The sequence below is a fragment of the Erpetoichthys calabaricus genome, chromosome 5 (assembly GCF_900747795.2).
Source record: "Erpetoichthys calabaricus chromosome 5, fErpCal1.3, whole genome shotgun sequence".
Taxonomy (NCBI): Eukaryota; Metazoa; Chordata; class Cladistia; order Polypteriformes; family Polypteridae; genus Erpetoichthys; species Erpetoichthys calabaricus.
In genome coordinates, this window is record NC_041398.2 from 20,567,464 (window position 1) to 20,593,599 (window position 26,136).

The window sequence follows — 26,136 nt, forward strand, 5'->3', positions numbered from 1 at the left end:
TAAATACTTTCTTTTAAAAATGTGGAGCGTTGTAAGTGCTTCTTTTCAGCCATTTGCAGCTCCTTTATTGCAATAAATGAGTAATACCAGTTTGTTTCTTTTTGCGGTGTGTAATTTAGGCGCAATAATACCAAAAGCCTCTTAGTGCTTAAAGGGGCTAAAAGATCTGCTGCTAACGACCATAGGAGCCCTTTGGAGGTCTTGTGGAGTCCTTGCCTCGATGGTTCGGAGCTGTTTTGTTGGCACGAGGGGGTTCCGCACAATGTTAGGCAGGTGTTTTAGATGTGGTGGCACAATATGATTTAACACTTTGCTCATTGAAGGAAAATTGTGGTTTGTGTTTCCTCCTCCGTGTGGAGAATTTGATTTTAATGTTGAAATATCGTTTAATGCTTTTCTTTGGTGGCTGTAATGACAGATTCATATGTTCACAGATCTTATGGTGACTTTAATAATGTTACTATTTGGCTGACATTTTATCACCACCGGTGTGCTGATGTCCTAACACATTGTCAAACGCTGTGTCTCCCCGTCACCTGTCACCTTTAAACATATGTGCCACTGCGCCAGTCTTCTATGGCTCCTTCCAAGTGCCAGCAGCTCTGCCTCCGTGAGGACCCAACTCCCTTCACAACAGTTTTGTTTTATTTGTAGCCCCATCAGTTTTCTGCGGGAAAGTATGGGGTGTCTCTGTGGCGTCCTGTTGAGTATAAATTATCTGAGCCCTGTAAGTCTTTACTCTCTGAAATAAAGAACGGAGAAATGGCACGTACCTACGTCTTTTTGGGTGCACAAGAACGGGTGTATGCAGAGGGCCGCACTAATTAGCTTGGCCTAGTGCGCAAAATAAACGAGCACCGGCACTGGGTGAGTTGTATCGGCTTCCGCCTGCCGGTTTCTTTAAGATTCGCTCACTTGTGTCGCAAGTTTAAAACCGCCAAGAAGGGAAAGTACGGCAGAGTTTAAAATACTTCGCTTTTTTGATGCTTTGTTGAAGCGTGCCAGCTGAGGTTTGCAAAATTGTTTCGTTTTAATGACATGTATTTTTGTTTCGATATAGATATACGCCTGATTAACGGAGTGCAGTTGCGTGCATCTGTTTTGATGGTGTAAAGTTATGTTGTCACTCAAGGGTTAGATTAAAGGAGTAAATGTCCATTACGTTCGAATGAAAAAGAATTCGACTTGCAATGTTCATTACCCTGTTAATGTGTAACGTGTTAGAATGTAGTGTTTATAAAGTTATGCATTCAAGATCTGGGAGGAAGCCAGATTGCTGTTGTTTTGATTTGGCCCTGCCATGTGCTTGTGTAGCGGCTTTAGAATGGCTGCTGGTGATTTGGAAGAAGACAGACACAGCAATAGCCAAATTCTGCCGTTTATTCTACAAAAGCGTCATCCACTTTTTTCTACAAGACAAGCAGTAAAGGGCACAGTCAGCACATGTAACGTCAGGCGCTCTCTGTCTCCTCCAAAAGCGTCCTCCAGCTTTTTTTTTTTTTTAATTAACCATATATACACAAATACGATAAATACAAATTTAACAATTGAATATAAACAGCAACAATGAAGGACAATAATTAACGTTGCAACATACCTACAAGACAAGCAGTAAAGGGCACAGTCAGCACATGTAACGTCAGGCGCTCTCTGTCTCCTGTAGCAAGCCAAACAAAATACCAATGAGGTTGGATCTCCGCTAAACCAAACACTTTTAAAATCCACTTCTGCCGACCAAAAGTGACAACAGACCCTCAAAACACATCAACAACCACGTGGTGTGATGTTTCCACTCAGTTTCAGACAGAAAAACACTCATTTAAAACTTGTCAGCTTATACAAGAGACGGAGAGCATTGAGAAGCACCTTACCTGCAAAAGCGTCCTCCAGCTTTTGCCAGGAGCCTGCTGTACGTCACATGTGCGTCCTATGGGTGTTACATTAATTAAAGCCCCCCCTGCTACAACAGACAAATAAGAACTATATACAACAGATACAATGATTACATTCACATTAAACAAAATTCACAATATATAAAACAGAAGAATTTCAGTATAAAAAAATATAGTTTTGAGAATGTTCACAATACAACAAACTAACTCAGCCACATACTCCCCCCTGAACTTCTCAAAACACTAAGGGTCAGGTAATGGCAGAGTTCTGAATAACAGTAACATAACATAACATGTCATTATTTTCTCACAGTACATCACAGTACTCTTATGTGCGACAAAACCGTCTCCCAACCAAAAGGGAAAGTGTCAAAAGGAAGCTGGCCAGACTTCCAATGTTCACTTGCGTAAGAAGGTGCCTTATACACAATCTCATCCTAATGAATAAATGACTGTTACTCCAACATTGAACTTAATTAACAGAATTATACATTTTATACACATTGCTAATTAACTTTGAACTATTCCAATAGGATAACTGACGGTTGTTCACAAAAATAAAGTTTTGGCTAACCCACTAACACCACCACTAGCTTGTTTGTTTCTCTGCGTCATGTTCTGAATCAATCTGTTAACTGGTTTTACTATCCTTCCTACTCTTGTTCTGATGTGCCCTACTGTGTTACTTGGTGCTCTATCGTGTATCAAAGTGATCTCAGACATTGATCCTCTGGCTACTTGGTCCTCAGGATGACTGTGGTTCAGTTCTGGCACTTCTGCACCATGCATACTATCCGTTTCACTGTTGTTGGCCCTATTTGTCTCAACCCCAACACTGTGACTCACAGCACATGGTCCAGCATGACTACTTACATCATTACTGTCTGCTTGGGAGTTGTCAGCCTCTGGCACAGCATTGTCAGGGGATACTTCAGGAGGTTCAGATGATGCACATTCTCTTTCTGGAGGAACCCCTGAAGGGGTTGTCTCTGCTACCCAACTGGCAGTACGCTCTATAGAGTCAACTTCTGATCCAGTCACAGAGGCAGTTCTATCCACATCACACTGGTCCCAACTTGGTTCAGAGCCACTATCAAAGGAAGGCTCCACTTCCTGTTCGATTACCACTGGCAAGAAGCTAGCTTGCAAGATCAAGTTCCTATGAACAATCTTCTCCTGTCCATTAATGGTGTTTTTGATGTGGTATGTATGGCACTTTGAATCTTTAGAGACCACAGTGTACAGTGTAGAGTCCCATCTGTCAGCCAACTTCCTGCGACCACGTTCACCTCTGTTTGCCAAGAGAACTCGATCTCCTTCCTCAATGTCTGCACCTTTTGTCTTCATGTTGTACAAGTCTGCCTGGCGCCGCTGGCTGGAATCAGTGTTGACTTGGGCCAAGATGAGAGCTTCCTTGAGGTCATCCCTCATTCTCCTGACATAGCTATCATAGTCAATGATATCACTGTTCCTCTCCACATTGTGGAACATAACATCCACCGGCAGTCTAGGGACCCGCCCATACATCAGGTAGAAGGGAGCATACCCAGTTGACTCATGAGCTGTACAGTTATATGCGAAAGTCAATGTCTGCAGCATTTGCGGCCATTTAATCTTATCCCTGGGCGGTAAGGCTCTGATCATGTTCCCTAAGGTTCTGTTGAACCTCTCAGTGTGGCCATTCCCCATTGGGTGATAAGGTGTTGTTCTGGACTTTTTCACACCTGCAATCTGTAACAGCTCCTGGATCAGTTGGCTCTCGAAACTCGCCCCTTGGTCTGAATGGATCCTCTGGGGGAATCCATAGACACAAAAATATCTATCCCAGAGCTGGCGCGCAACTTGTTTTGCTGACTGGTCTGAGCAGCAGAAAGCATGGGCCATCTTGGTGAAGTGGTCTGTCACCACCAATACATTCACACTCCTTCCTCTGGAGTCCTCTGCAGACCAAAAGTCCAGACAAACCAGCTCAAGGGGGTATGTAGTCTTGATACTTTCGAGTGGGGCTCTCCCCTCTGGCTCCAGTGTCTTGCTGACTACGCAGCGTTTGCAGCATTTGACATAGTCTCGGACGTCGTGCTCCATGGTACTCCAGAAAAATCTCTGCCTTGCCAGGTACAGTGTCCTACTCTGACCCTGATGACCGGCATCATCGTGGACACCACGAAGAACATGTGTGACTAGGGAGGAAGGTGTCATATACTGGTGGCGCTTCTTCCCAGTCACTGAGTCTTTACATACCCTGTACAGGATATCATCAAGCATGTTCAGTTTCTCCCATTGCTTCAGAGTCTTAAGAACCTTCAGCGATAGTACAGCCCTTTCTCTCCTTGATGGCCGCCTCCCTCGGGTGACAAATGGGATGACCTGGGACAATATAGCATCTCTCCTTTGCTCATCCTGGAGCTCTTGGAGTGAGAAGACAGGCAAGGCATCTTGGCCAGGTGGGATTAGCTGTTCCAGGTCTTGAGCCAACCAAGTGACCACCCTCTGGTTGGCTCCTTGGTCCCATTCCATATGACCTGAAAGGACCGCAGACACTTCACCGCTTGTCATAGAGCAGTGTCTAAGGCTCTCAGGTGGGAATGAGCACTTGATACTCTGGTTGTTAGCACTGACTCTAAATGCCTCCTGGACCATGCCCTCTCTAACCTGCTCCGACTCCTCTAACAGTGCTTTGTACGGCTCTTTAATGAGCCTCTGGCAAACACGATTTTGGACAAAGGGCTGCCTGCTTAGGGCGTCTGCAACAATGTTCTTACTACCAGAGATGTACTTGATGCTGAAGTTGTATGGGGACAGTTTTGCTACCCATCTCTGCTCGCATGCGTCGAGTTTGGGCTTTGTGAGGATGTAGGTTAGCGGATTGTTGTCGGTCCAGACGGTGAAGTTGTGTCCCTTTAGCCAATGGCTAAATTTATCACAAACAGACCATTTCAGTGCCAGAAACTCTAGACGGTACGCTGGATAGTTGCTCTGAGCACGGGTGAGAGCCTTGCTGGCAAAGGCAATGGGGCGTGCCTTACTCTCACCCTCTTGGACCTGAGATAGCACAGCACCTAATCCATCCTGCGAGGCATCTGTGGACAAGATGAATGGTCGACTGAAATCAGGGTGTGCAAGGACAACAGAGTCTAAGAGAGTAGATTTTAACTGTTCAAATGAGTCACGCTGCTCTTGCCTCCAGTCACTTGGATGTAATTTCCTGAACGAAGCAGCACCTCGTGCATTCCCTTTCCTCCCCTTAGGTGCAGCAGTCAGGGCGAACAAGGGTTTAGCTATACTGGAACAATCTTGGATGAACTGCTGATAGTACATGACCATGCCCAAGAATGACCTGATCTTCTTCTGTGATGGCGTTAAGCCATCCTCCATCATAAGGTCAGCCTCTGTCATAGCAGCGATAGCTTTGACCTTGTCAGGGTCAGTTGAGACACCACTTTCATCCACAACATGCCCCAAGAACCTCACAGTTCTTCTGAGTAGCTGGCATTTTTTGGGGGCCAGTTTCAGTCCATGAGCATGGAGCCTGCTGAAGACCATCTCCAGCCTCTTGAGGGCTTCAGCCTCATTGGGTGCATACACTAGCACATCATCCAAGTAACAGAGCATCGTCAGGAAGTTCTGGTCACCAAAAATACCCATCATGAGGCGCATGAAGCTTGCAGGGCTATTACAGAGGCCCTGCGGGAGCCTGTTAAACTCATACAGCCCCATGGGTGTGGTGAAAGCTGTAAGTTTTTTGTGTTCCTCTGCCATTGCGATGTTATAAAAGCCAGAGGTAAGGTCCATGGCACTAAAGATGGCACTCCCTCCCAGAGCTGCGAGACAGTCAGACTGGTGTGGCAAGGGATGTGCGTCCTTGACTGTGCGCGTGTTCAGCCAGCGATAATCCACACATATCCTGAGATCACCATTCTTCTTCCAAACAAGCACTAGTGGGGAGGCCCACTCACTGTTAGACTTGCGGATGATCTCAAGCTCTTCCATCTCTGTGAGCGCTTGACGGAGCTTATGATATTGCCCTGGTGGGACACGTCGATATGGAAGTCTGAAGGGTCGATCATCAGACAGATGGATGTGGTGAACAAAGTCTTTAGCCATCCCACAGTCAAGCTTACTCTTTGAGAACACATCCTCATACTTTTGCACCAGCTGCAGCAACTGAGATTTCCAGTGGTGGGACACCTCACAGGAGTCAATATCCAGATCTTCCAACCCCAGCTTATGTAGGCTATCATGAAAACTGGGACAAGGAGGGCAGCCTGGCTTGCTGACCACTTCATCACACAGTGTCTGACTCTGCAGCTCAAGCTCCTCAGCTGGTGTCTGTCCAGTGGTCACATCCAAATCTTCAACAGCAATGCAGGGTGACACATTTGCAACCTTGGTGTTGCGCTTTAAGATGATAGGTTTGTCAGAGGTATTCAAAATCCTTATTGGGACCCACTTATCACCACTCATGGAGCACACCGACCTGCAGACAATGATGATTTTCTTGTGAGTTTGTGCCTTAGATGGTTCGATCAAAATGGCACTGCCCTCAGAAAGAGGTGAGGCTGCAGGTAATTTGGCCCAAACCAGGTGTTCTTGTTTAGGGAGAAGAGTCACTGCCTGTGCCAACCTGGCGGTTCCAATAGCATCTGGGATTGTTTCACCTCTCCACCTGTTAATGCCAGACAGCATATTAAGAAACTGCATTATTTCAGGTGCTTTAGTGGACTCAGGTTTGCTTACAACTTGCCAGAACTGGGGAGACTGCTTGAACCACTTTAGAAGGTGCTTTATAACATTTGTGCCCAGGATAAGCTGGTCTTTTTGCCCAGGGACCACCAAGGCAGGCACACTGAATGCACATCCATACACCTCCATCCTTAAATTGTAAATGCACTTGGGCCTAACCTGAACTCCACCACAGCCAATGAGCACAACATCAGTCTGGATATTGTCAGTCTCCAGTGCCAATCCAGCATTCTTTAGCACCTGCTCAGCCTCTGCATTAATGGTGCAAGCCATAGAGCCGGTGTCGAGCAACGCTTGTAGTGAGACTTTATCACCCACCTGTGCACTGGTATAAAACAGACTGTCAGCTTTATCAAGTCTAATCATGTTCTGAAACAGTACAGTACTTCCAGGTGGGGCAGATTTCAGGCACTTTGTATACACAAACTGCACATCTTCATCAAGGTTGAGGGCTTCAACATTTTTACTCACACTGTCCCCTCCTGAGTGTGAGCAACTTAGTTTCCCTGATCAGATGAGCTAACATTCTGTGCAATAACGGCTTTGGGGCAGTCTCTCCGCTGATGCCCTATTTCTAGACAGGTTAGACATCTCCTCTCTCGCATACAATGTGTTCGTGTTGAGTGAGAGGCGTCCCCGCAGACTTGGCATGGAGGGAAACGTGCTGGGGTTGAAGCCTGTGGTCTAGCTGTAGCGTGAACAGGCTGGCTGGTGCGCTCTAACACTCTCTCCAGCATACTTAGCACACGTTCCAGAGCACTTGGCTCTGAAATGACTGCCTCACTTGACTTGGTTGGATTAGGCGGGCTGCACCTGGCTGTGTTCACATGAGCACATACAACTTCAGGTTCTGGCACACTGCTACTTGTTACGGCAGTGGCCACTTGTATAGCATGTGACTTCATCATGTCTGCACCTGATCTTTTAGCTCGGTATTCTCGCTGATGCTCATCTATAGCCTCTTGCACCTCTGTAATTGACCACTTGCTTGTAGGCTTACACTTGAAAACACATGCGAGACTACGGTCAGGACAGTTTCGGATGAACATCATGGCTATTTCTGCATCCATATTCTCTAATTTACTACCCTGACGTCCCAAGTGCCTATTGGCCACTTCAGCAGCTGTGTTCAACCTGACCCAGTAATCTATTGGCGTTTCTGTTGCTATTGGTTGGGTGGCATAGAAATCGGCCAGTGGTAGACATGAAGCAGGGCTCTCACTAAAGTAGCGTCTCAATATAACATAGATTGTCTCAGGGTTAACAGTAGCACCAGGTGAGGGGTTGCTTTTCAGTCCCACTTTGACTATACTTTTTGCCTTACCAAGGAGGTGGTTCAGGACCTCATCTCCCTGCTCATGACTTGGAAGGCCTTTTTTATGCAGGTACACCGCCATCAGCTCAATCCACTCCTGAATGGAGTATCTGTCTGCACCATCGCCACGATACATCGGGGGCTCTTTGATATCCGGCCTCACTACTAAGTTCACTTTGGATAAGTTTAGAGTTGTGTCAGGTGGTTCAACCCTAGCTGACTCAGCTGGTGGAGGCTGACTTGGAGTGAATGGGTGCTGACTAGCCAGCAAACAGCTGGCTATGGATTCACCTATCTGGCTCCCCAACTCACCAATTAACACACGTAACTGTTGTACAGTGTTGTCATTTGTAACAGGAGTCGAGAATTGAGGTTCAAGGACAGGTATGTCATTTACGCTTTCTGATTCAAATGGTTCATTTAAATCATAGGTTAGCACTGGGGTCCTACCAACTTCTCCATCTATATTAAACAAACCCCTCCCCCTGCCTGAAAGTTGTGTAGAAATATTAAAGGTATGTTGACCCCTGCCTGCCATATCTCACACAGGAACAAAACAGTTACAATAACAGTGAGCAAGAACTATTAAGCAGTTTACATTAAATATTTCAACTTATGTCACTAACTTTTAACATGAACTTATATTAACCACAGTTGCGCTTATACAAAACACCAAAAACCATCTCAGCAGCTACAAAAAGATCCACACTTCCACCAACTTGATATCCCACGATGTCACGAGCACACAGCTTGACCTCGGCGATCGGCGGTAGCTGATCAGTGGATCCGGGTCACGGCACCAGTTTTATGTAGCGGCTTTAGAATGGCTGCTGGTGATTTGGAAGAAGACAGACACAGCAATAGCCAAATTCTGCCGTTTATTCTACAAAAGCGTCATCCACTTTTTTCTACAAGACAAGCAGTAAAGGGCACAGTCAGCACATGTAACGTCAGGCGCTCTCTGTCTCCTCCAAAAGCGTCCTCCAGCTTTTTTTTTTTTTTAATTAACCATATATACACAAATACGATAAATACAAATTTAACAATTGAATATAAACAGCAACAATGAAGGACAATAATTAACGTTGCAACATACCTACAAGACAAGCAGTAAAGGGCACAGTCAGCACATGTAACGTCAGGCGCTCTCTGTCTCCTGTAGCAAGCCAAACAAAATACCAATGAGGTTGGATCTCCGCTAAACCAAACACTTTTAAAATCCACTTCTACCGACCAAAAGTGACAACAGACCCTCAAAACACATCAACAACCACGTGGTGTGATGTTTCCACTCAGTTTCAGACAGAAAAACACTCATTTAAAACTTGTCAGCTTATACAAGAGACGGAGAGCATTGAGAAGCACCTTACCTGCAAAAGCGTCCTCCAGCTTTTGCCAGGAGCCTGCTGTACGTCACATGTGCGTCCTATGGGTGTTACATTAATTAAAGCCCCCCCTGCTACAACAGACAAATAAGAACTATATACAACAGATACAATGATTACATTCACATTAAACAAAATTCACAATATATAAAACAGAAGAATTTCAGTATAAAAAAATATAGTTTTGAGAATGTTCACAATACAACAAACTAACTCAGCCACACTTGCAAATTCCGAGAATGCAGCTCTGTTGAAACAGAAATCTGCCTCCATCTGTCGATTCTAAAAAGGATTCCATCCACCTTAGAAAAGATTACCTTGTTACCGCGAAAAACTAAATACTTTATTGATCTGACGCTCAATGCAAGTGACCGCTTTTACTTTTACAGCTTTTCTTTCCGTTTGTGACGTCATTTGTTTGCGCGACGTATTTTGATTGGGTCGTTGACTGAGTGGAGTTCCGCACGTGGTGCCTTTTGAGCAGTTCGGCTCGCTATGCGGGGAGTGTGTCTGTAACTTAAGAGAGAAAAAGCAGAAGAAGAGAAAAGAAAAGAGCGAGCGGTAAGGAGGAGGAATATTGGTGAGTAATGGGGACATCGAGCAGCTGGGGTTTACTGAGAGGAAAGAAAGTGGGGCTGGACACGACTGGAATCTCGAGGAGGTGGAAAAGGCAAGGGCGGCGTGTAGGCAATGAATCCCGAGAGTGGTGGAGTGAAAATGAGAGGGAGGAAAGGAAAAGAGAGTTGTGGTGATCTACCGAAGTAGTCCGGTGTCAATGGTGACGGAAGTCCGCCCGCCATGCACTAGCACTCTCCCGTTTACGTTCACGAAGGCTGCCGTACCGAAGTCAAGTTAGTTTGATGTTTGATATTCGGACTTTGAGGCTTAATATCTCCGAGATGAAAATAGCAATGTCACTAAAGGTATGTGTACGCCAATCGTTCGTCTCGTCAAGTCATTGAAAAAACTCCCGGTTGGGAGTTTCGCAAGAACGTTCTACTTAATAGCGTGTGCGTACGTAATGGAGGTTAATTAGCCTTACATATCTATCTATCTATCTATCTATCTATCTATCTATCTATCTATCTATCTATCTATCTATCTATCTATCATATAGTTCTATATCTATCTTTTCTTAGTTTAATTAAATTTTAAGGCCTTAAAAAAGCACAGGGATATTTTAAGTTTTATTTTTTTTTTATTTCAGTGGAAACGTTGCCATTGCTGAACTGAGAGGTACAGTAATTAACACCAGCACCCCTGCCATGTAAATGGAACTTTCCCAAAGACCCTTTTTGCATTTTCTCTTGAATGTCTTTCTACATTAAAATCATTCACTTTTCATGAAGAACAAAGGCCGACATCACTGAGCTTGGAGATGATTTTGTAAGGGGAAATGCAGGGTGTCATTTTTCACACGTCCTGATTAACAAACCTTGAACAAGACAAGAAGTGGTGGCCGTGCTTACCGCCTGGACTGTTGCCCAAGTGGAAATATCCATAGTCTTGCATGGAGTTTGATGGGTAAGAAAATATATATATTTAATATTACAGTGGAACCTCGGTTCACGACCATAATTCGTTCCAAAACTTTGGTCGTGAACCAAAGCAATTTCCCCATAGGATTGTATGGAAATACAATTAATCTGTACCTGACTGTATGAACTGTATGTATATATATATTTTTTTAATTTTTAAGCACAAATATAGTTAATTACACCATAGAATGCACAGCGTAATAGTAAACTAAATGTAAAAACATTGAATAACACTGAGAAAACCTTGAACAACAGAGAAAACTAACACTGCAATAGTTCACGCTATAGTGCTAGGAACCGTGCACTAAAAACACTTTTTTTTTTTTTTTTTTAATGAGTTTTAAGCTCAGGGGAAAAAATGAACATTTGAAAAATCCATAATGTAATAAACCACCAAGAAAAGTAACATTGCAGCAATGCAATGCAGGCTACGAACCGATCGCTGTAAACAGAACTGAAAACAAAAAACAAGCCTTCTCTACCTTATGCGTCCCTCCCTCTCTCTCGCTCGCCCGCTCTCTCTCTCTCTCTCTCTCTCTCTCTTTTGCGAGCCTGGAGCGCCTGTGTGTATGTCTCTCTAGCGCGCTTCTGTGTGCGCGCCGCGCATCTGTCTCTCTCTGTCTCTGCCTGTGTGTGTGCGCGTATGGCTCTCTCTGTCTCTGCCTGCCTGTGTGTGTGTGTGTGTGCGCGGCACTATCTCTCTCGCTGCCTGTGTGTGTGTGTGTGTGTGTGTGTGTGCGCGCACGCGCGCCTCTCTCTTGCGCTCCTGTGTGTGTGTGTGCGCGTGCGCCTGTCTCTCGAGCTCCTGTGTGTGTGCGCGTCTGTCTCTCTCTGTCTCTGCCTGCCTGTGTGTGTGTGCGCGGCTCTATCTCTCTCGCTGCCTGTGTGTGTGTTTGTGTGTGTGCGCACGTGCGCCTCTCTCTTGCGCTCCTGTGTGTGTGTGTGCGCGCGCGCGCTCATGTGTCGAGCTCTCTCGCTCTCTCTTGCTTGCTGCACGGGAAATGCACAGGGAGAGACTGAACATGTACAAAGTGAAAGGGAACCTGGCTTGTTCGTGAACCGAGGCAAAAGTTTGGCAAACTTTTTGGTTGTAAACCGATTTGTACGTGTACCGAGACGTTCGTGAACCAAGGTTCCACTGTATATATAATACAGAAGATTGTTTATACTCCCAAGTTGAGAATCCCTGCACTAAGCCGACGCCTGGCCATTTAATTTTCTTTATATAATAACATTTATTTGTATAGCACATTTTCATACAAAGAAGTAGCTCAAAGTGCTTTACATAATGAAGAACAGTAAATAAAAATATATAACATAAGAAATTAAGACAATATTAGTTAACATAAAAAAAAAAAAGAGTAAGGTCCGTTGGCCAGGGGGGACAGGAAAAAAAAAAAAAAAAAAAACTGCAGACGGCTGGAGAAAAAATAAAATCTGCTGGTGTTCCAGGCCACGAGACCACCCAGTCCCCTCTGGACATTCTACCTAACATAAATGAAATAGTCCTCTTGTGTCTAAGGTTCTCACGGCAGGACTTGATGATGATGGACATGCAGACTTCTGGCTTTTAATTCTTCACTGTTGGAACATCGTGGTGCTTTGTTGGCCACCACCAAAAGGACACCGGAAAAAGAAACAGAAGAGAGAGTAGGGGTTAGTACAGATTTTAGAGCTACCATGGATAGTTTATTATAATGAATTGGATATATATCAGGATTAAATTACAGTGAAATTATGAGAAGGCCATGTTAAAATGTGTTTTCAGCAGTTTTTTGAAGTGCTCCACTGTATTAGCCTGGCAAATTCCTACTGGTAGGCTATTCCAGATTTTAGGTGCATAACAGCAGAAGGCCGCCCGCCTCACCACTTCTTTTAAGTTTAGCTGTTGGAATGGCATCAATACAGATAGTTCAGGAAACCCATGGGGACTTCCAAAATGACTTTTTAGTTTGTGATTGTTTTAGAAAATGCACATGAGAAGAGACAGACAGCCATTGAGATGCTTGCAGGTCCAAAATTTCCTGGTTTTTTTTTTCCTTCAGGTGCCCCCTGCCCAGGTTCTTGTTCACCCATTATGCTTAATCTGGGCGTGGGAGATCATAGCCCACCCTAGCAGCATCAGGTTAAAAGTAAGAACCAACCCTGGGCAGGGTGCCAGTCCATCACATGGCACACTCGGACAGTGACACCGAGTTCGTTGAGAGCCACCACTCAGCCATAACATAGTCATTTTGGTTAGAAGGGTCGTCTTGGTCTTTGAATTTGAGTGTGTTTGTTTTTTGAGGAGGGGATTGGATCGATGTTCTCGGAGCAGGGCCGAGCAAACGAGGGAAGTTTAATTTATTCGTTTTGATAACCTTGTATGAAGTCATTCTATCACTCTTATTTTGACAGAATTAAAAAACGGAGCCACCTGCCCAGTTCCCACGTAGTGAGGTGTCTTAATGGCCTCCAGGACAGGGCTGTCCGCATGAGAAGAGAAATCTTAAAAGGAGAAGAGCAGACAGTGGAGTGAAGACACAATAGTTTTAAACAGAGCTATGGCCTCGGCCAGGGATGAAGACATGGAGGATCGACTGGTACACATTAAGCAAGAGGATCGTGAGTGGGGCGCATTGACAGACTTGTGCGTAAAGTCGGAGGATTCTGATGAAACAAATTCAATTTTTCAAGATGAGAAGGCTGCCGCCAATAAAGTTGAGGAATGTGAAGATCTGTCAGTTAGTCGTGAACTGCAAAAGCACAAAACTGGGAATGTTTTGAAGCAAGAGGTCGGTGAAGAGTCTCATTCCAGTTTACAACCCTGGGTTGGTCATACGGGACAACTGGCTACCCAGCAGCATTCTGCTGAGCTGAAATCGGAGTTATCGGAGTCTGAAGGGAACGGGAGAGACGCAGAAGAGCAGAAGTCCTCTAGGAGTGCGGGAATAGGTGAGTAATGGGATTTAAATGTTAAAGGAAGGGAAACTGGGAAGGTTTATTTGTTTTGGTGTTTTTAGTGGGTGCAAATGAGAGTGAGAGACACAAATAGATGAGTGACTCGAGTGCATACCGACTAACGACCGACCTGCCAGATAGTGAACTGGAAAGGTTTATGCAAATTCCAAACAAAACCTGAAAGGGTCCGGCACGTGATTTTCCCACATAAAGTCGTGTTTGTACAAACCCTTGGGAAAAATGGTGGAATCCCGACTCTTGGAGGATGTCCGTTCAGCTGTCTATCTTTACTATTTTTTTTTTTTTTCCTTGATTTGGTCTAAACAAAAACAAATGTGCCATTAATGACAACAATTTCATTTGAGGTATGTTTTAAAATGTCGGAATGTTCAGCTGTTAAATTAAAGAGTTTGGTGTCGTATCTGTGATTTGTTTTATTTATTTATTTTTTTGTAACAAAGTTAAACAGCTGAGTGGAAATCCACCAGGAGTCGGGATTGCACAGTTTTTGCCAGGGGTTGTAGCAGTAAACCATCACAGACTTTTAGGTCCAATGAAATAAAAGAATCAGAATGCATGCTTTTAAGAAGATCCATCAGGTGTGCTTTAGTTATGGGAATATCTTGAAGAAAGTAAACAAACGTGTAGAATCCTTCCAACCATGCAGTTAAATCTACTGGCGTAATTTTGGTCCAAAGGCGTCTGTCCGTAAACTCCGTGGTTCAAAGTCGCACACACAGGTGGAGCAGACCCATCGGGCACCAGAGCTGTTGGGGGTGCCAGTCCAGTCCGCCCCTTCACCCCCTTTGACATCCATATTGGGCCAGTTCAGAATACCCTCCGTGCACCTCACCTGCATGTTTTCTGAGACGGTGAAAGGAAAAGCTGCAGTCTCCTGAGAATAGCTTGTGCAGATCTAAACATGTGAAGCCAATAGGGACAACGTCCGAATGCAGGATTTGACCCAAGAATACTAACTATGAGACAGCAGAAATGACCAAACTGAACGGACAGAATCCAGCTGCCAAAAGCAACCCCTCTGGCCACTCCACAAGGCATCGGGCAGGAGATATGAGCGGCTGTGCTAACCACTGCACCGCCAAGCTTTACTAATGTAAGGAAAGGCATAGATAGGCTTACTGTTTAATTTGAATTATTTTGTAAGGCATCACAATTGTATCAAATTAAATACAAAGAAGGAAAACACAAACTTCCATTGGTCAGCTCTCCACTTGGGCCCCTGTGGTACCCCTTTGTGCTGGAGGTGAATGTCAACAGAATAAGACAAAATTAAGGGGGTGAGACCATCATTGGAGATAAAGAATGTTCACTGCAAGATCATATTAAAGTCTGTCTGTCTGTGCCTTTAGTGAAGCTTGACCTTTCACTACATTCATAATGGTTAATACGGTACAACACCCTGGTACTACACGTAGAGTGCCTTTCATATCGTCTATCAGATAGTGATACTAATGGTGGAGGATGACTGGTGCAGCTACCCAAACAGTGGTATTTTTTAATGAGTTATGAAATTAAGGGTATTGCTCAGTTCTTTTTCGACGATCCTGTGGTCATTTGTGTATGAGGGTAGTCAAGTCACTTCCTCACTACTTGCTAGTGTGTCTCAATTTTATTGCCTATATCCTAATTATCTGCATCTAACCTGATTCCCTGATGTTTGCTGAAAAAGATGGAATGCATTAGGGTTTATAAGTTTCTATATTATCTTTCTGTTTATCTATTGTTAGTAAATTAAAAAGAGTCTTAAGTCATTGTTATAAATGAAATTCAAAGACATCCTTAATTTACACTAGTTGGTGGAGGCTCACTATGTGAGCAGCACGACTCTCCATCGCAAGCCAGCTTAATCTTAAGAGAACAGCTCCAGTTATCACTTAGGTTCATTTATATCTAGTAGCTGGTAAAGATTTCAATTCCACCAATGAGCACTGGGATAAAAGGTACATTCCAACAGTACCCCTCTGCCATTTAAAACATCCAAAGGTCCAGAAATTGTTCATAATCACAAGCCTTGTCTAAACATTTTGGTTTACAGAATAAGTCGTCTTTATATGCAAAACTGTTATGACAAAACCGAGCACAAGGTTAACTTTAATAATGAATGATCTCATTTCCTAATTTAAAGTGTGCTGCTATAAATGAAGTCACAATGTCTCACCATAACACGCAGGCAGCTTCAAGCACTTTTTTTTTCTTTAGATTACTTGATCTATCAAATCTAATCTAGTCTAATGTAATATATCCTAATCTATTCTGTTATGTCCTATTCTAGTCGGTCTAATCTATCCTAATGTATATATCCTAGTCTAATCTGTCTATCCTAGTCTAATCTATTGACTCTATCCTAATCTACTTTATCCTAGTCTACCCTAATCTAGTCTGTCTATCCTAATCTACTTTTATCCTAATCCTAATATATCCTAATCTATCCTAATGTATCTACCCTAATCTAATCTGTCTATCCTACTCTATCAATTTATCCTAATCTAGTCTAATCTATCCTATCTACCATAATCTAGTCTAATCTATCCTAATCTACTTTTATCCTAATCCTAATATATCCTAATCTATCCTAATGTACAGTTAGGTCCATAAATATTTGGACAGAGACACCTTTTTTCTCATTTTGGTTCTGTACATGACCACAATGAATTTTAAATGAAACAACTCCGATGCAGTTGAAGTGCAGACTTTCAGCTTTCATTCAGTGGGGTGAACAAAACGATTGCATAAAAATGTGAGGCAACTAAAGCATTTTTTGAACCCAATCCCTTCATTTCAGGGGCTCAAAAGTAACTGGACAATTGACTCTTTGGCTATTTCATGGGCAGGTGTGTTCAAGTCCATCGTTATGTCTTATCAATGAAGCAGATAAAAGGCCTGGAGTTGATTTGAGGTGTGGTGCTTGCATGTGGAAGATTTCGCTGTGAACAGACAACATGCGGTCAAAGGAGCTCTCCATGCAGGTGAAAGAAGCCATCCTTAAGCTGCAAAAACAGAAAAAACCCTTTGGAGAAATTGCTCCAATATTACGGGTGGCAAAATCGACAGTTTGGTACATCCTGAGAAAGAAAGCAAGCACTGGTGAACTCAGCAACACAAAAAGACCTGGACGTCCACAGAAGACAACAGTGGTGGATGATCGCAGAATCATTTCCATGGTGAAGAGAAACCCCTTCACAACAGCCAACCAAGTGAACAACACTCTCCAGGGGGTAAGCATATCGATATCCAAGTCTTCCATAAAGAGAAGACTGCATGAAAGTAAATACAGAGGGTGCACTGCAAGGTGCAAGCCACTCATAAGCCTCAAGAATAGAAAGGCGAGATTGGACTTCGCTAAAGAACATCTAAAAAAGCCAGCAGAGTTCTGGAAAAACATTCTTTGGACAGATGACACCAAGATGAACCTCTACCAGAATGATGGCAAGAAAAAAGTATGGAGAAGGCGTGGAACAGCTCATTATCCAAAGCATAGCACATCATCTGTAAAACACGGTGGAGGCAGTGTGATGGCTTGGGTGTGCATGGCTGCCAGTGGCACTGGGACACTCGTGTTTATTGATGATGTGACACAGGACAGAAGCAGCCGAATGAATTCTGATCTGTTCAGAGACATCCTGTCTGCTCAAATCCAGCTAAATGCAGTCAAATTGATTCATGATACAGATGGACAATGACCCAAAACATACAGCCAAAGCAACCCAGGAGTTTATTAAAGCAAAGAAGTGGAAAATTCTGGAATGGCCAAGTCAGTCACCTGATCTTAACCCAACTGAGCAGGCATTTCACTTGTTGAAGACTAAACTTCAGCCAGAAAGGCCCACAAACAAACAGCAACTGAAAGGCCTGGCAGAGCATTAAAAAGGAGGAAACCCAGCATCTGGTGATGTCCAGGAGTTCAAGACTTCAGGCTGTCATTGCCAGCAAAGGGTTTTCAACCAAGTATTAGAAATGAACATTTGATTTCCAGTTATTTAATTTGTCCAATTACTTTTGAGCCCCTGAAATGAAGGGATTGTGTTATAAAAATGCTTTAGTTGCCTCCCATTTTTATGCAATCGTTTTGTTCACCGCACTGAATTAAAGCTGAAAGTCTGCACTTCAACTGCATCGGAGTTGTTTCATTTAAAATTCATTGTGGTCATGTACAGAACCAAAATGAGAAAAAAGTTGTCTCTGTCCAAATATTTATGGACGTAACTGTATCTATCCTAATCTATCTAATCTATCCTAACCTATCAACGCTTAGCTAATCTATCCTAATGTAATCTATCATAATGTGCCTTACAGATCTGTCTGTCTGTCTGTCTACTGCTATGTGAGGAATAACATGAAAATAAGGATTAGTAAGAGCAGTGAAAATAACAAAGTGAAGGTCACCAGTGACCACTTGACATGGTAAGAAATCCACCTGAGAGAGACTCGCTTCATCATCTCCATTTGTCAGATCCTGTCCTTCCATTTCCTTCACCTGGGGTCTCCTGCAACTTTTGGAGAATGTCCTATTTATCAGCCTGAGAATGGATTGCAGTCCACTGCAGGGCACACACATCCACCACTCAGTCACACCAGATGGTGACTAACACAGCAGACACATCTGTGGGGTATGATGGATAGTTTATTAATCCCAAGGGGAAATTCCTCTACTCCAGCAGCAGCATACTGATAAAGAACAATATTAAATTAGAGAGTGATAACAATGCAGGTATACAGACAGACAATAACTTTATATAATGTTAACGTTTAACCCACCCCCCCCCCCACCCCCCCCCCCCCCAGGTGGAATTGAAGAGTCACATAGTTTTGGGGGAGGAACGATCTCCTCAGTCTGTTAGTGGAGCAGGACGGTGACAGCAGTCTGTCGCTGAAGCTGCTGCTCTGTCTGGAGATGATCCTGTTCAGTGGATGCAGTGGATTCTCCATAATTGACAGGAGTCTGCTCAGCGCCCGTCGCTCTGCCACGGATGTCAAACTGTCCAGCTCCATGCCAACAATAGAGCCTGCCTTCCTCACCAGGAAGATGGGGGAGCCAGACAGACAGGCGGTGAACAAGCCAAGTCCATTTACACAGTGGGCAGACTGGGGGGTGGATATACCACGATTCCATGAAACGTGCCTAAGCCAGTAAGTCCCCTTTAAATTTGTTGGATACTTCAAGTAAAGAGGAGCTTGTGTTAGCATGTCTAATGTTCCTGAATATCTGTGACACTAGATGATGATCTTTCCACTATAACGGCACCAGCAGGGTCCTTCGTGTCAAATTCAAATCCTTCATACTATCCGAGCACAGGTCCATCCATTTTTTTTTTTTAAATGACAGTGACATGTCTGTGGACAGTCGTATTGTGCAATGAAACATCTTGATGAGAGACGAGTGACTGTGGGGTACCACAGCTTTCATTTGGACTGTTTTAGTGCACAATACAGTTAAGGTCATAATCATTAGCCCCCCTATGAGAAATGGGGCATTTTCCTACACGTATGTCCAATTTTAACACGATTTTTCAAACTTGACAGATTACAGTGGTGCTTGAAAGTTAGCAAACCCGTCGGCATTTTCCATGTTCCTGTTAGGATATAGCGGGTTGGAGAATGACTGACTGATTGGTATAATTCAGAATTCATCTTCCTGTCCACGGTGGCAAACTGTCCTGGCCCTGATGCAGCAAAATGGGCCCAAAATGTCATGATACAACCACCACCATGTCTTGGATGAGGTTCTCATGATGGAAGGTAGGGTCTTTCTTTCTTTCGTCAAATAGAATGCTTCTCATTTGAATCCAAAACTCCTGTTTTGGTCTCATCTGTCCATAAGCCATGACTCCAATAGCTTTCAGGCTTGCCCAAGTGCTCTTCAGGAAACTGTACATGGGACGGGAAGCAATGCTTTCTCCTTGCCACCCTGCTATGCACACCGCTGTTTTTCAGTGTTCAGTGGTGGACTCTTGAACATTAACATTTAACCAATGGGGGAGAGGCTGATGAATGAAGAGAGAGAGAGAAGAGGTTGGATGATGCGGAGATAGTGAATCCGGAAGTGCAACTAATTAGCAAGGAGGAGGTAAGGACAGCGATGAAGAGGATGAAGAATAGAAAGGCTGTTGGTCCAGATGACGTACCTGTAGAAGCATGGAGGTGTTCAGGAGAGATGGCAGTGGAGTTTTTAACCAGATTGTTTAATGGAATCTTGGAAAGTGAGAAGATGCCTGAGGAGTGAAGAAGTGTACTGGTGCCGATATTTAAGAATAAGGAGGATGTGCAGGACTGTAGTAACTACAGGGGGATAAAATTGATAAGCCACAGCATGAAGTTATGGGAAAGAGTAGTGGAAGCTCAGTTAAGAAGTGAGGTGATGATTAGTGAGCAGCAGGGTGGTTTCATGCCAAGAAAGAGCACCACAGATGAGATGTTTGCTCTGAGGATGTTGATGGAGAAGTTTAGAGAAGGCCAGAAGGAGTTGCATTGTGTCTTTGCGGACCTGCAGAAAGCATATGACAGGGTGAGGAGAGAGGAGCTGTGGTATTGTATGAGGAAGTCAGGAGTGGCAGAGAAGTACGTAAGAGTTGTACAGGATATGTACGAGAGAAGTGTGACAGTGGTGAGGTCTGTGGTAGGAGTGACGGAGGTGGGATTACATCAGGGATCAGCTCTGAGCCCTTTATTTGCAATGGTGATGGACAGGCTGACAGACGAGATTAGACAGGAGTCCCTGTGGACTGTGATGTTTGTTGAGGACATTCTGATCTGTAGTGAGAGTAGGGAGCAGGTTGAGGATACACTGGAGAGGTGGAGATATGCTCTAGAGGGGAGAGGAGAGGAATGAAGGTCAGTAGGACAACCAAGACAGATTACATGTGTGTGAATGAGAGGGAGGTCAGTGGAATGGTGAGGATGAAGAGTAGAGTTGGTGAAGGTGGATGAGTTTAAATACTTAGGATCAACAGTACAGTGTAATGGGGATTGTGGACGAAAGGTGAAGAAGAGAGTGCAGGCAGGGTGGAGTGGGTGGAGAAGAGTGTCAGGAGTGATTTGTGACAGACGGGTATCAGCAAGAGTGAAAGGGAAGGTCTACAGGATGGTAGTGAGACCAGCTATGTTACATGGGCTTTAGACGGTGGCACTGACCAGAAAGCAGGAGACAGAGCTGGAGGTGACAGAGTTAAAGATGCTAAGATTTGTATTGGGTGTGACGAGGATGGACAGAATTAGAAATGGGGACATTAGAGGGTCAGCTCAGGTTTGGAGACAAAGTCAGAGAGGTGAGATTGTGTTGGTTTGGACGTGTGCAGAGGAGAGATGCTGGGTATACTGGGAGAAGGGTGCTAAGGATAGAGCTGCCAGGGAAGAGGAAAAGAGGAAGGCCTAAGAGGAGGATTATGGATGTGGTGAGAGAGGACATGCAGGTGATGGGTGTCCCAGAGCAAGATGATGAGGACAGGAAGATATGGAAGAAGATGATCTGCTGTCTTGACCCCTAATGGGAACAGCCAGAAGAAGAAGAAGAGGAGAGAGGCTTTAAGTTACTTAGAAGTGACCCATTTGTTTCTTTTTGTGATCTCATGGGACAATCACACACCTTGACTTTGGTGTGATCTTTCTTGGTTGACCACTCCTGGGGAGAGTAACAGTAGTCTTAGACTTCCTCCATTTGTACACAATCTATCTGACAGTGGATTGCTGCAGTCCAAACTCTTTTTAAAGATGGTCTGGTAGCCTTTCCCAGCATGATGAGCATCAACAATTCTATTCCTGAGGTCCACTGAAATGTCCTTTATCCCACAGTGATGATACACTGACACTGGACAGACATGTTTGAAGATGAAGCCTAAACAGGGTGCCCATTCACAACTGATTGTCATCACATTGACTGACAACACCTGACGCTAATCGCACTTTCAAATTACCTGCTAGCTTCACATACGTTTGCCACTCACAAATATGGAATACCAGGAGATTTGCCTCAATGAATGACCAAGTATGACTTTTTTTTTGTCTCCTTTGTTTAGCTGGGTTCTCCATATCTACTTCGAGTTGGTGTAATAAATATTTGATCCCCTGCTGAATTTGTAGGATTGCTCATTTACAAAGAAATGCACAGTGTCTCATTTGTACAGTAGTTTAATTTTAATGGAGTGAGACAGAATATCCACCAAAATCCAGAAAAAACACATCACATAAAAGTTACAAATTGATTTGCATGTCAGAGAGTGACCAAGTATTTGATCCCCTACAACCCAGCCAGAATTTTAGCTCCCACAGTTTGTAATCTGTGTGCCATGTGGGCACACAGCCAATCAATCAATTCCAGATACTCTTAATCTCAATTTATGTGTATAAAGCACACCTGTCCACCAAATCAAATGTCTTCCATTCCAACGTCTCCACCACCACGGGCAACGCTAAAGAGCTGTCAAAGGACGCCCAGGACAAGGCTGGAATGGGCTACAAGACCATCAGCAAGAAGCTTGGTGAGGAGGGGACAACTGTTGGTGTGATTACTCGGAAATGGAAGATAAATATAAAATGACCATCAATTGCCCTCCGTCTGGAGCTCCATGCAAGATCTTGCCTCATGGAGTGAGCAGAAAAACAGCCCCAGAGTGTGATGTGTCCAACTCCGTGCTTCACTGTGTGGATGGTGTTCTTTGGGTATACAGCTCTTCCTCCAAACAAGCTGGGTCGAGTTGATGCCATAGAGCTCGATTTGGGTTTTATCTGACCACAGCACTTTCTCTCAAGCCTTCTCTGAATCATTGTGATGTTCACTGGCAAACTTGAGACGGGCCTGTACACGTGCCTTCTTGAGCTTGCGAGGCACTGCAAGATTTCAATCCGTTACAGCATAGTAGTGTGTTACCAATGGTGTTCTTGGTAACTGCCTTCAGATACTTAACAAGCTCCTCCCGTGTAATTTTGGGCTGATCCCTCACAGTTCTCAAGATCATCCTCATCCCATGAGGCAAGATCTTGTGAAGTTGTGGTCCCACAGCTCCCCAAACTCCCAGCACACACACAGGCTTGAACTCAAGTTCCAATAAGCAGAGAGGTTTTTATTGTGTCAATATCTTACATAGGTAATCGTTTCACACCCCACAATCACAATTCTGTATCTCTGCCACTCTCATCATCTCTTTCTCTGCTCGTCTCGCAAGCTTCGTCCTCCTGCTCTCAAGTCTGGCCCCCTCAATTGAAGTGGGGCTGCTCCTTTTATGTAATTCCCAGGAGCACTTCCTGTGTCCCAAAACATTTGCTTGGAAGCACTTCCAGGTGAAGTTGAAGTCCAATAAAGTAGGACTCGCTAGTCCCCTCAGCTACCCCCTGTCCGCACCCATGGAACCCCAACCAGGCTGAGCTGACGAACTCCCAATTTCCTACATGCCCTATTGGAATCTGCGGTCAAGCCCGGGGGGTGCCATATAGCATTCCAGGGGGAAGACAATGTCCTGCACAAGCTGTCTCACCCTGTTCTTCCATGTTGTGGGTGTCCCGGCCAGATAAGATTTCCAGTACAGCACCGGCCAGATTGGCAGTCCCCATGTGGCGGCGTCCCTCACAAGGTTTACAATGAAAAGGTTACAAAGTAGGTAGCAGGCTAAGAAAAAGCAGAGGAAGAAAGTATTTTCACAATCGGGCAACATTATATCGACCACCGGTGGTCTGACTCCTTTGTGGCTAATGTTGACTCTTACTGCACTGTCACATGAAGCGATTACACCGAATTCTATTTCCTGTGACAAACTATTGATTTTTTTGAAGGAAGCAATTTCAGCCTGCATCTTCTGCACTATTTCTTTGGAATTACATGCACATTAGAACATTAGAATAATCTAGATCAGCAAAGCTCACCAGTCCTGTTCACTTAATTCTTCTAAAAAAAAAAACCTCAAGCTGAGCTTTCAAAGTCCCTAAATTCCTATTGTCTACCATACTACTTGGTAGCTTATTCCAAGTGTCTATCATTCTTCTTGCATACATCTACATTTTGGAAAATACCAAGCAAATAACAGCAATGCAGAAACCCAATTCATCTATGTGTCTACAATTAGAAGTCAAGTTCAGAAAACTTTAATCACATCATACATGTGACTTTGCAAAGATCAGGATGCTACGCCACATATCGTCACTTCCATCCGGATTGACGCATTAGGGAAGTGTTCAGATCTGTACAAATGGGCACAGCTTAGGCAACATCTATTAGAGGCATGGGGGAACTGCCCAAGCAACCCCCCCAACCTCCAACACACTACAATTAATTCCCCCAACACGATCCTAGAGCAATGCTGGAGAAACACTGCCATGATAAAATGCGTGGGAAAGTCTATTCTGGCTGCGCCGGACTCCATTTGTTGCTCCACTCAGCTACATTCAGATTGCAGTGATGAGGATCTCCATTCTCCATTTTGGCTCATATCTGACTTTTTTCATTTGATGGTTCTCATTCACTTAGTAAGCGTTTACAATCTGATATAATCGTTTGCCCAAATCTATTAGTAACAATTCATGAGACGGGTACATCTTAACAGACCAATGAGAATCCCAGCTGCATGCCAATTGCTGACATGCTGGCTTCAGATTCTTTACAGTGCAAATCGGTCAGCTCACTATGGCCCATGCTCAAAGATCTCCTTAGTGGATTCATCAGTTTTGTTTTTCATATCTGCCCAAGAGGTAGGGCTCAGATTACCGGAGGGCAGTCCCAGTGGTGCCGAAATCAGAGGGAGTGGCAAGGAGGATCTGGTGGGTGGGCTATGTCTAAGGCAGAGCAGTGATCTGGCAGGATGAGCACAGATGACATGTTGGGACCTGTTGATGATGAAAAGTAGAGATGTTTGCAGCGGAGTGGCCCTTCTTGAAGTCCACCTGATTAGGACCAAGCAATCGGTTCTGTAGAAGAGACTTAGTTAGAGACGGCAAGTTCCAGTGCTTTGGTTTAGAAAGAACAGGAGAGAGAGACTACTTGAGATGGGTCCTACAGTAAGTGGACTTCATGAGGAGAGGAGTCAGTAGGGCTTGACAGAACAATTTGCGGAGTGAGGAGTTGATGACTTGTTAAACTGCAGGAATGATTGCGGGAGAAATAGTCTGGAGGAGATGTAAGGGGATTGGGGGTGTGGGTCAAGTGGACTTGGACTCAAATTCCAATAAGCAGAGAGGTTTTTATTGTGGCAAACTCTTACATGGGTAATCTTTTCACACCCCACAATCACAATTCTGTATCTCCGCCACTCTGTTATCTTTTCTTCCACTCGTCTAGCAAGCTTGGTCCTCCTCCTCCCAGGTCTGAACCCCCCCTCCCCCCAGAGCACTTCTGGTGTCCCAAAACTGTGGCTCAGAAGTGGGTAGTGGGGTGACTAGACAGGTGGTGGGAGGGAGAGAGAGAAGGAAGTTGTGGTGTGTTCAGGAGGGAGCAGACTGGCTGGTGAGGGTGATGACAGTTGGCTGTTGATGCTAGCCAAGGTTGAGGGTAGAGGCACCTTTGGGTCAAGTAGAGTGGTGGAAGCAGAGAACAAGCCATGAGTATCAGATGTACTGCTAATGTTGTTTTGAAAGAAACTTACCTTAAGGTTGGTGGTAGCAGAAGAGAAGGGAGACTTCCTTTGATTTCCTCCCTCCTTTTCCTTTCGGCTGTCCTCTGTTCGGTCCATTGACTGCACAGAACTCCAGACAGCCATGAACAGGAGGGTGTTTGGCATTCAGGCCTAGTGGAGAAAAGATGGAGGGCATCAAGGCAAGGAACTGAGAACAGGATGTCAGTGGCAGCATTGATGGAGGAGGTGGAGAAGATCAGAAAAGCCAAAAGAAACAGGTGCTGGTGGGGAGGGAGTGGCGGTGATGGTGGGAGGAATGTCAGTGGAATAAGAGACAAGGAGTAGAGAGAATGGAATGAAAAAAGTGGTGTGGTGGATGCAGTAGAGTGATAGTTGTGCTTGTGCAAACCGAGTTTGTTGCGTGAGCGGACACAGTCCAGAAAAATTAACGTCTTTGTGAGTTGATAGAGTTTGGAGGTTTCACTGGGTGAAAGAGAAGAGGAGAGAAAGGAAGTCTGTCCAAGCAGATGTTCCGGTCCCAGAGGATTACAAGTGGAAATTTGATCACATTATATTACACTTCACTATTAGTTGAGAGTCGGAGTCGGTAAATTTAAAACGACTCCAACTCCAGTAACCCAATAACTACTTCCGACTCAACAGCCTGCTCACTGCATGCCACAAATATCCAGATATCATCACATATAATTTCAATCAGTAGCATTATATTTAGAAACGGCAACAGACGGAGCACTGCTTTGTACTGTAATG

The 26,136-nt window shown here is 44.4% G+C and overlaps 1 protein-coding gene across 1 annotated transcript in view; it reads left to right on the top strand.

The window, feature by feature from the left end:
- Nucleotides 1-13,285: 13,285 nt before the first annotated feature.
- Nucleotides 13,286-26,136, top strand: part of LOC114641652 (zinc finger protein 665-like) — a 76,141-nt gene continuing 63,290 nt past the window's right edge. Inside the window, exon 1 of the mRNA XM_051927764.1 lies at nt 13,286-13,807. Coding sequence (XP_051783724.1) covers nt 13,417-13,807 — 391 coding nt within the window. The 5' untranslated portion in view covers nt 13,286-13,416. The remainder of the gene's footprint in view (nt 13,808-26,136) is intronic.